The sequence below is a fragment of the Carlito syrichta genome, unplaced genomic scaffold (assembly GCF_000164805.1).
Source record: "Carlito syrichta isolate Samal-C Ts95f unplaced genomic scaffold, Tarsius_syrichta-2.0.1 Scaffold306510, whole genome shotgun sequence".
NCBI classification, from domain to species: Eukaryota; Metazoa; Chordata; class Mammalia; order Primates; family Tarsiidae; genus Carlito; species Carlito syrichta.
In genome coordinates this window covers 420,290-432,018 of record NW_007250606.1, presented here as the reverse complement: position 1 = coordinate 432,018, position 11,729 = coordinate 420,290, and the positions used below count along the sequence as shown (strand labels likewise).

General features: G+C 38.0%; 1 protein-coding gene across 5 annotated transcripts in view; it reads right to left on the bottom strand.

Moving 5' to 3' along the window:
* NEDD4 (neural precursor cell expressed, developmentally down-regulated 4, E3 ubiquitin protein ligase) overlaps nt 1–11,729 on the bottom strand; it is a 139,138-nt gene that overhangs the window by 6,018 nt on the left and 121,391 nt on the right. For all 5 annotated transcript variants that reach the window (XM_008063062.1, XM_008063058.2, XM_008063060.2 and 2 more), the window contains 8 exons: nt 9,235–9,464; nt 8,102–8,223; nt 7,941–8,011; nt 4,735–4,830; nt 4,321–4,394; nt 3,985–4,045; nt 1,371–1,430; nt 1,178–1,285 (listed from right to left, as the gene is read on the bottom strand). In XM_008063062.1, the coding sequence (XP_008061253.1) occupies nt 1,178–1,285; nt 1,371–1,430; nt 3,985–4,045; nt 4,321–4,394; nt 4,735–4,830; nt 7,941–8,011; nt 8,102–8,223; nt 9,235–9,464 (822 nt within the window). The remainder of the gene's footprint in view (nt 1–1,177; nt 1,286–1,370; nt 1,431–3,984; nt 4,046–4,320; nt 4,395–4,734; nt 4,831–7,940; nt 8,012–8,101; nt 8,224–9,234; nt 9,465–11,729) is intronic.

Genomic DNA, 11,729 nt, shown 5'->3' with positions numbered 1-11,729 from the left:
CCAACTCAAAAAAAAAAAAAGATGGCTGGTGATTATACTGGACAAACTTATGTCAGTGCAAATTTGTCAAAAATGTATGTTTCCTTGAAGTTTTCCATTCAAATTGCACAAAAAAGCAAAGAAAGAGATAGGACATATACTGAGATATAAGTAAGGAAAAAAATAGCAGCTGGTATTAAGTAGAAAGAATGTTCTTCCATATCATCTTCGAACAACAGACTGGACAATAAATTACATATTGTTAATGTGGGAGGAAAAAAGAAAGACTGCATTGTCTGTTCGAATAGGAAAATACCATATGGAAGATGTCAACAAATTGCTTCTGCACAACATGTGTCAATACACCTGCAATGCTTCACACATTACTACATGTTAGAAAAATATAAGATATAACTTTTTGATTTTTTTGTCATAAATAAGTTTCTCAGTGTTCAAAATTCCACTATAAGTCAAATATCATTACAGTGAATTAACTGGTTCCAATGCCACACTATTTAATATGAAGTAATTAATTTTTCACTATTTTGTTAAAAAGTGTGGTTGAGCTGCTAGTAGGTGACCTACAAGATGTCTCCAAGTCAAAGGTTAAACATCCTGAAAAATATGCTATCAGAATTTACAGCATTAATAATCACTTACTAAATTTGCATGTTTCTTTTAGTTAACTTTATGTTTAGGGTTAGTTTATAAAGTTCTTGAAAATTTTGCTTCTGAGGCTATATGGCAACTCCTTAGAACCTATTGAGGTAACAATATTTATTTTCAGATGTGACTCGTGGTTTTTAAAAAATTACATTTATTGGTATTATTGAATGGCACATACATTTCTCTATAAGCAAATTTAAAGAAGCCATGCAGGAGTCCCCAAGAAGACATTGCAGGTTATTACAAGTTCTAATAGAGTCCCTAATTTAACAGAAAACTCAGTGCCTGTCTCAGCCTGTCATTACCACTCATTACATTCTGAATACTTTACTTGCCTACTTATGAATATGTATAGAGGCTGGGAACAGATCCAGAAGGAGCACATATACAGTATGAAATCAAAAGTGATTTTTGCTAGGCTGTATATTTTTCTGTGTTACCTGTATATAATTCACTGGCACAGTTAATCAAGAGTTGACTTGAGAGTGAATCTATCAAAAAGTAATTTATAAAAACAGAAATCTTATATTACCTTCCAAAACCACTGTATAACTTGATGATTTACACTGTAGCCATTTTTATACTTCGTATGTTCTCTCCAATCGTTCACATCAACATCTCCCAATCCACACATAAGAAGCTATTTAATAAAAAATGTCAAACTGTAAACAAGAAAAATAATGGGTGCAAAATTCCTGTTTTAACCTAAAAATAATATTTCTTACCTCCAGTTCATTTTCATCAAAAATTTTTATGAGATCCTGTGGTATTAGTTCAAAAAATCCCTAGAAGAAAAACATACATTAAAAAACCCTGTTGGCAGGGTCAATGGACATTCCCATACTTTGTCTTCTAGGTGCTACTAGAGGAATCCACATCCACATAAATTTCTACCACTATATAATCCATGGCTTCTTAACTCAACTGAGATCTCTATATTGGCAAGAAAACGTATGTATCCACAGTCTGTACTCTCTCATCTATTCCTCAAAGTGGCTATTTTATGACTTCCCATAACCTCTGAAGCTTCCTCCTCCTCCACATCACCCTTCTTTACAGTTGTTAAATGCTATTTGCGAGAGAAAATAGAGGCAGTTATGCAGAATGGAACTCTCTCAAGCTTCTGCATCCACACATACCGACCATCACCAACATCCATCATGGCCTCCTTCCCACTGCAGTGGAAGAGAAAGGTGCCACCTCCTTTTGCAGGTCAGCCCTCCACCTTGTGCTTCCCTTGCTTTCTCAGGGAGGTCATCTCACTAAACTCTTTCTCTTTCTTGGCTCACTCTACGCATTTAAATTTGTTCAAGCCATATATCTACCTTAAAAACAAGGGGGGGGAAGCAAATGCCTCTTTCTTCTTCCCTTCGCAGCTAAGTTCTTTTTATAACGATGCTACAAACTCACCCAAATACACACGCTTGTCTCTCATCCATCCCTCAACCAATTATCATCTGACCCCTAAACCAATGCTTCCCTAAAACTGTTATGGAAAAAGTCAAAGATGGCTTTGTAGGTATTAGTAGACATTTTTAATTCCTTATCTCATTTGACTTCTTTGCAGCATATTGTTAACATCTTGCTAAAACTTTGCCTGCTCTTGATACCTTTCTCTGTTGGCCTCTGTCAGTTTCCTTTGAAGTCACCTTTTTAATTGTCCATTCAAAATAAGTAGCATTTAAGAGTTCCCAGGTCTCCATGTGTGAAAGTCATCCGCTTCCACTGCACTTTTGCATTTTCCATCTTATTGAATCCACAGCTTCACTACATGTAAGCAGATTGATAATCCCCATATCCATACTGCCACCCCAAATCTCCTTTAAGCCTCCCTTCCTGAATGCCATTCAAATGCACATACAGCTCTCTTCCCACATACACTGTCTTAATTCCTGTTCTCGCCATTTCTCACCAAGATTACTGTAGCTCTTTTCCACCTCTGCCAGAAAGTCTCTGCTGCTAGTCTTGCCCTCCTCTGACTCACTCTACATAAAGCTTTCAGAATGACGTGACTACAAATGTAATTTGAATCCTGGTGTTTTATTGTTTAATAGCCTTTAATGCCACCTTCCGTCCCCTCGCTGAACTTCAGAGGAAACCCTGAACTCCGCTGCTTCACAAACAGGCCCTTTATAATCTGGTCTGCCTGGCCCTCCAGGCTTATTTTTTCACTCTTGCATCCTCTCAGCCGGCATACTAAACTGCTTGTCTTGGTCTAATGTGTGTACAGCCTGTCTTATTGGCAGACTTCATACACACTGCTGCCTCTGCCTAGAACTGCACTTCCCTCTTCTCCACTGGCCTATTCCTCTAGTCCTGCCCTGTCCCTTCCTCTGCCTCTCTCTGCTCTGGTTTATACTTTACTTCTGTGCTTACCTAGCACTGAACACTTGCCTCTGTTCATTTTATTCTTGGTATTATGAGTTCCTTGACAGCAGGACTTGTTTCTTTTTGCCCAGCACAACACCAGACACATAGTCAGTGCTTAATATTGAATTAATGAAAAAGCATGTAATATACATTTAACGGACGATTTTAAGTTAGCTTCAGAAATGAGTGCCCTGACAATAGTCCATATGACCACTGATCGAGGAAGTTAAATAACGTATGGATTTCTATTATGAATAAAATATAGCCACAAAGAAACATGTAAAGGTCTCCAATAAATATTTGATAAGGGAAGAAAGCAAGTCACAAAACAACATGTATGATGCGATCCTCTCTAAGACAACAAACAACATATGACACTATCCCTAGAATTACTCTTGTTCCTTTGTTTTCCTAAGGTTACTTAAGGTGAAGGCAGTGCAACTGGGAAAGAGGGTGTGTGTGAATGTTTATTGTCTAGACCTCTTCAATGATTAAATTTTAACAGTGAGCATTTATTTTTTTGAGTTGGAGTCTCACTCTGTCGCCCAGACTGGAGTGCAGTGGCCGCTCCCGGCCACTGCAACCTTGACCTGCTGGGCTCTGGCGATCCTTCCACCTCAGCCTTCTAAGTAGCTGGAAATACAGGCGTGCACTACCACGCCCAGCTGATTTTTGATTTATTGTAGAGATGAGGTCTCGCCAAGTTGCCCAGGCAGGTCTCAAACCCGCGGGCTCAGGCAATCCACTCATCTCAGCCTCCCAAAGGCGTGGGATTACAGGCTGAGCCACCGAGCCCGGCTAGTAAGCATTTATTCATGGAATATTTTGTTAACAAAAATTTAATTTAGAATGGTTTTACAAAGCAAGCCATGTACTTATTTCTCCTAGATATGATGAGGCCCAATATTTGAGACTTATGGATTATATTCTGAAATTATAGAAAAGCAAACAAACAAAAAAACTGAATACCTCTTTAAAAGCAGCCATTTGCTTCTGGATTCGGTTTACAAATCGCCATTGTATTACAAGACTAAAAGGAAACAAAACATTTCATTCTTTTACACATGAACCAAGAAAAAAAGTAAGACACATTTATTCCAGTTATAAACAAAACATAAAGACTAGCTAAGTCCAAAACAAAAGTTGAATATGAATGTGTGATACTGCACTGTTATAGAAAGAGAAAAGAACATGGAGATTCTGGCCAAGTGAGAAGAGAAAGAAGGTGAGAAGAGTCTTTTCAGAATAAAGTACAAAATTATTTCTAATACTTACTAATAAAATACTTACTAATAAAATACTTACTAAATATATTCCTTTTTGTTCTTATTGTTGACAACTATTTCTGATCCACCATTTTTCAACTCATGTTGATGTGTCTAAAATTAAACACAATCCCTTGATATATTATTTTAGTGAGAAAAAAATTTAAAAGTACACATATTGTAGCTATACTAGAAACCTGGTGTTTTAAATTAAAGACAGCCAAAAGCTAAAAGCTAAGAAAACTTAAAATATTAGTATTAACTAAAATAAATATGGAATGAGTCAAATTTCAAAGAAAGCACAAATTCTTGCTGAGAGACAGCTTTCGTTACTGGAAAATAAATGTAAAACAGAGCACAGAACTGTGTTGAATACTCAGATATGCATTAACATCTAAACTTAACATTTGTTTCACAATTCATGTACCATTTTAATTGATCAAAATTCACAAACCTGTCCAAAAAGTTCTTCATCTATGACAAACCTTAGGTCTAGTTCAGTTGGGTCGTTTTCAAGAATCCATCTTAGTGAATTGTAATATTCACTATCCTGGATGGGAAGAATGGCATATTTAAGATTTGTATATGTAAAGAGGACACCTGAAATTGCAAAATAAAGTATGCTGAGGCTCTGAATAATTGGGAAAAAGGTGAAAGGGTCAGTTAAACATCCTTTTCATAAACACATACATATATTACAAAAAGAGAGAGATGACAAGTTAAGTCTAAGATTCAAAAAGCATCAATTAATAGAGTGGTGCCTGCTTCAAAGCTCAGGAATCTATTTCTATGTGGAAGCAGTGCCGATATAGATTTTATTATCCAGTTAAAGGGTTAAATAAAGCACTTTTCAGATCAATCCTAACTTCTATAGATATCCAGGAGCACCCAGCAGCTTTCTCAAATGCCTATGAGATTGTGTGTGAAATGTTTAAGTCGCTATATAATGAGGCAGTTGTTTATACCTGATCCAAGTTAAAGAAAAATCCCAAGTTAAATATAGAAGCTCAATGAACCAACTCAAACAACTGTGCAATCTTATGATTTATGAATAATCGGGGTTGGGCACAATGGCTCATGCCTGTAATCCCAGCACTCTGGGAGGCTAAGGATTGCTGAGGCTAGGAGTCTGAGACCAGCCTGGGCAACATAGCAAGACCCCCTTCTCTACAAAAAAATTTAAAATTTAGCCTGGCATTGAGATGCATGCCTATAGTTCCAGCTACTTGAGCTCAGGAGTTTGAGGCTACAGTGAATATTATTTCACCACTGTACTCCAGCCTCGGCAACTGAGTGAGAGTCTGTATCTAGAGAAAGAAAAAAAAGAATCATACTGTTTGACTAATAATATATAACAAGAAAATAATAAAACAACATTAAGAAAGAGGTCTTGGACTCCAGTGTATACACAATGTATGAGGTCATTCAGCAGCACAGGGCATAACAAGGACCTAGTCAGGGATTTAAGCCTTGGGTTTCTGTTTCTTTGTAGGGTCTAACTACAAGGCCTTGCCTTTGGATGGCCATTTAAAAATATATATACCACTCTAAGATGTCCATACTCCCCAACAATCTACAGATTTAACGTAATACCCATTAAATTACCAGCATCAGTCTTCTCAGACCTGGAAATAACAAAACAGAAATTCATACTGAAAAAAACCGACCACAAATAGTCAAAACAATCCTCAGCAAGAGAAACAAAGCGGGAGGTATCACACGTTCAGACTTTAAACTTTATTATAAGCCTACAATAATCAAAACAGCCTGGTATTGGTACAAGAACAGGCACACAGGCCACTCACATAGACCACTGGAACAGGACAGAGATTCGGAAGCAAAACCTCAATTTCTCAACTAACTCTTCTTTGACAAAGCTTCCACCATCAACTACTGGGGAGAGGAGAACCTATTCAGCAAATGGTGCTAGGAAAACTGGCTGACCACATGCAGAAGATTAAAACAAGACCCCTAGCTATCACCCTACACAAAAACCAACTCTAAATGGATCAAAGACCTAAACATAAAACCCTAAACTATAAGAACCATAGAAGATGCAGGAGATACCCTTATGGAAATTGGCACTGGAAATCAATTCCTGATAAAAACCCCAAGTGCCCAGGTCATAAGAGATAAGATTGACAAGTGGGACCTCATCAAACTGAAAAGCTTCTGTAAAGCAAAAGAAACCATCAAGAGAGCAGGGAGACAGCCTACAGAATGGGAAAAGATATTTGCCAGCTGTATATCTGACAAAGGCCTAACATCTAGGATCTACAAGGAACTCAAACGTGTCAAAAAGAGGAAAACGAACAGCCCCATTAAAAAGTGGGCAAACACAGCAAGTTGAGGCTACAGTGGCCGTGAGTGTGCCACTGCACTCCAGCCTGGGCGACAAGGAGTGAGACTCCAACTCAAAAAAACACCAAAAAAAGTACGCAAACAACATGAACAGACATTTCTCAAAAGAAGACATACAAGCAGCCAACAGATACATGAAAAAATGCTCAGTCTCACTAGTCATCAAATAAATGCAAATTAAAACCACACTGAGATACCACCTAACTCCAGTCAGGATGGCCAACATCACTAATTCAGAAAACACAACAGATGCTGGAGAGGATGCAGGTAAAAGGGAACACTTCTACACTGTTGGTGGAAGTGTAAACTAGTACCATCACTGTGGAAAACAGTTTGGTGATTCCTAAAAGGTCTAAAAATTGACCTTCCATACAACCCAGTAATTCCCATTCTGGGAATATATCCATAGGAACTCAAACAACTCTATGAAAAAGATACCTGCACACGCATGTTTACTGCAGCATTATTCACAATAGCAAAAACATGAAACCAACCATGCTGCCCATCAAAAGAGGACTGGATAAAAAAAAAAAGTGGTACATATACACAATGGAATATTATACAGTCATAAAGAAGGACAAAATTATGACCTTCGCAGCAACTTGGATGAACTTAGAGTCTATAATACTCATGATCTATCACAGAAACAAAGAACTGAACATGTTCTCATAAGCAAACCCTGAACAATTATCATACTGTAAGAAAGAGATCGGCAGTAATGGGAAACTGCCAGGGGAAGGGGGGCACACTTCATCAATAAGGGTACCTGATCTCAAACCAGGTGAAGTGGGGACCAAAGTGAGGCCCAAACTTTACCTGTACAATGACCATCTGTATACCTAACTCTGAATTGTACTCCACATCTTTAAAATAAAAATTAAAAAGTTAAATATATAGATATACATATATACCATTCATCATGAAAAAGTCATAATTCGAATACTAATTCAGAAGATACGTAACTATTATATAGTGTGCTGAAGTATTTAGGGGGAAGTTTACTTTGCAACTTTGAAATGCAAGGAAAAACTAAGACAGACTGATGGATAGGTATGTGATAAAGTAAACACAGAAAAAAGCCAACTGTGGGTGGTGGATATACAAGTGTCCACTGTAAAATTCCTTCAAGCTTACTATATGTTAGAATAAACATTTTCATAATAAAATGCTAGGGGGAAATGCACTTGTATTTTAAAACATTATAATTTGTTAATTTTTGTATCACTAAAAGCGCATTCTTCAAAATGCTCATGTTGCTTGTTAAATCATACTGCCATACTATAAGTGAAGAAGACATACCACTGATTCCATATCATGAAGTGTTATTGGTTTATGTAGCATCATCTTATAAAATGGGCGGATGAAAAAACCTTGCAAAAAATAAAATATATTTAGAATGATTAACAAGTGAAAGACAACAGATAATTACGCTTAAAAAAAAGTTTACACTTAATACTTACCATCTAACAGTTTGCCATGATAGACTGCCATTCCAGCTACCCGACCAATAAACTTGAAGTAAGAGAGGTGATCTTCATTACACAATCCAGAGTTTGGATTTATCTGTAGGGTATAATTATCCCTGTAAAGACAACCACACTTAAATGTTCCTATTGAAAATTTTAAATTTATATTACTTATTTTTGAGTCAGGGTCTCAATCTGTTACCCAGGCTGGAGTGCAGTTGCATGATCACAGCTCGCCACAGCCTACGCCTCTTAGACTCAGGCCATCCTTCTGCCTCAGCCTCTCAAGTAGCTGGGACTACAGGTGCACACCACCACACTCGGCTAATTATTTGTTTTTTTATGTTTTGTAGGGACAAAGTATCACTATGTTGCCCAGGCTGGTTTAAAACTCCTGGGTTCAAGCAATTCTTCTACCTTGGCCTCCTAAAGTGCTGAGATTATAGGTGTGAGCCACCATGGCCAGGCTTCTTGAAAAATTTTTAAATGACAAATAATTATAAATTATCTCCCTCTTTTAAGAGTTGTCTACCTCTATGAGAACCACATCTCACCATTAGATTTAATGGTTTTAAAAACAGTAATTCCTGTCAAGGGTGGAAATAACTCAAATGTCAACAATGGATGAATGGATAAGCAAATCATGGTATAGACAAACAATGGAATAGTATTAAGCCTTAAAAAGGAAGGAAGTTCTGATACATTCTGCAACATGAACGAACCTTGCTAAATAAAACAAGCAAATCAAAAAAGGACAAATATTGAACAATTTCACTTATATGTGGTACCAGAGGAGTCAAATTCATGAGACAGAAAGTAGAATGGTTGCCAGGGAATGGGAAATTACAGGGAACAGAGTTTCATTTTGGGAAGATGAACAGTTCCAGAGAAAGATGATAGTGATGGTTGCACAACCATGTGAATATACTTAATGATGCTAAATATATTTATAAGGCACTGTATATTGAAAGTGGTTAAAATGGTCAATTTCATGTCATGTGTATTTTACCATAGTTGTTTAAAAAATCATATCTGAAACATTAGTTATAATCTCCAATTTCTTTGTATCATACAATTCTTTTAACACAGTGACTTTTTCTGTAAATAGTCATTGTAAAGGTACTTACGTAGCAGAATATTCAAATAACCCATAATATGGGTTAAACATTTCCTTCGAGATTAGGAAGAACCATTCTCTGGCAACTCCTCCATAATCTAATCCCTTTTCACCATCAAACTCAATCCACAGTCGAGCCTTGAGGAAGTCTGCTCTCTTGACACCCATAATTCTCCGGTAAGAGTCCTCAAGGACAGTTGCACGGCGAAGTTTCATTTCAAATTTGTTTGGAATGTCATTCTGAAAACCCAGAGGAGAGAGACTTATGGTTTAAATCAATTCAACATAACGACAAATTTCTCTCATAAAAGTTATGGCATTCACTGTACTCCACCCTGTGCCCAAGTTCCTTTTTTCCTTAAGTACTATACCCAGGGAAAACACCACTAGGCATATTGTATGAATTTTCATCTATGGTATGAAAGAGTTTATACATTTTCTCTAATCATTTAATAATACAGATTTATGATTTTTGTATCTGAAGCAGCTATCAAAGGTGACATAATGCCCACATGAAGGTATTTCATTAATAGTCCTTTCCATATTAAGTTCCATTGAACATCATTCTATGACTTGCAGTCTAGCCATTGTCTGCTATTTGTTGTTTACTTGTCTATTCAGGGTTTTCCCTACCTCCACTTTCCTCCTTGGAATCTATCCTGCTTCTATCATTAATAGATGCTAACATTTACAGACTGTGCCAGGTACCCTCCCCCTGGAACAACAGGTTAACTCACTTACCCTCATAACACTACGAAGAAGCCACTATTATTGTCTCCATTTTATAAATGAAGAAACTCAAGACAGAAGTTAAGAAAGTTTTAGCTCCCCAAGTCTGTGCTCTTAATGAGCTATCTTGCCTCACTAATCTTTTGTGCATCCTTTGCTTATGTGACAAATGCAGATAACTATGCCTTAGGTAGAGCTTATTGTAAATTTAATAAAAAATATATCTGGATATTGTATTCCTCAGAGCTTTGTGGGCAATTTTCAAGTGGAAATCAGTAAGAGAAAACATGCCATCAACATTGTATCACTTCAGAAAAAGGAAAGGTTAGTTCTGGGAGGAAAAATCAATTTCACTCTCAATATATTTAGAGAAAATGGAAAGCTCCATAGAAACATAATAATGTAAGCAGTTTATGTAAGCAATAGAAGCATAATATAAGCAATTCCTCTGCTGCCTATGCCATTAAAAAAATGGTATGCTTAGAGAAAAGCAATTTCAGAATGAATGCTAGGCCATGGTACAGGTAAACATTTATCAAAGGCCTAATCCAGGCCTGGACCCATCCTGGGCGGGTACTATAGCAGAGCCGGGAGTGGGGGGAAAGGGAATAAAAACATGGCATAAGCTGTGGTTGCTTCCTAAAGGAGTTGGTAATTGGTGTGTGTGTGTGAGAAACAAGTGAAAATGCTGCTAATTCTAAGACTTAAAAGAATAGGACAACTGCTAATAATAGAGATATAAACAATGTTTTAAGGGGGCATAAAAGATTGAGCCCCCTCTTGAAGCTGCCTTGAGGCAATTGCATGAGAGGTCTGACATTAATAGATTTAATAGCCAGAAGGCATAGAAGGAGAAAGGAAAGGAAGGGAAAGAAAATCAGGGATTATAGTGAAAGAAGAAGGTGAGGAAGTAGTCCAAGAGTAGCCAAGTGTGATGAACGGCCAACTGGGAAGAGAGTTTCTGAGCAGGGAAACCGCATGATCAGATTGTTGGGGTTTCAAAAGCTCCTCATCTCTACAATAAATCAAAAAATTAGCCGGGCGTGGTAGCGCGCGCCTGTAGTTCCAGCTACTCGGAAGGCTGAGGCGGAAGGATCACCAGAGCCCAGCAGGTCGAGGCTGCGGTGGCCGGAAGAGGCCACTGCACTCCAGTGCGGGCGACAGAGTGAGACTCCAACTCAAAAAAAAAAAAAAAAAAGCTGACAGGACAGGGAGTAAAGAGAGCTTTTAAGGAAGACAGATAAGAGGCACACTGGTCAGTTAAAGACATCCTTGAAATAGCCCATGTGAGAGCAGATAAATGGAACTGTGAAGGAGTAATAGTAATGGAAGAAAAGAGAGCTACAACAAGAGAAACTTCAGTGTTTGAACGAAGCAGCAGACAAGAGCGTGGATTCTGGAATTGGGTGCTGTGTTCAAATACTGACTCCACCATTCATTAGGTGTGAGACTTTGGGCAAGCTACATCTTTTCTAAGGTTTAACATCTCTTCTAAGGATTAATTTTCTCATCTGTAAAGTAGGGATATTAAGAATATTTACAGCTGGGCTTGGTGGCTCAGCCTGTAATCCTAGCACTTTGGGAGGCTGGGGTAAGAGGATTGCCTGAGCCCGTGGGTTCGAGGCCTGCCTGGGCAACTTGGTGAGACCTCGTCTCTACAATAAATCAAAAACCAGCCGGGTGTGGTAGCACGCGCCTGTAGTTCTGGCTACTTGCAAGGCTGAGGCGGAAGGATCGCCAGAGCCCAGCAGGTTGAGGCTGCGGTGGCCAGGAGCG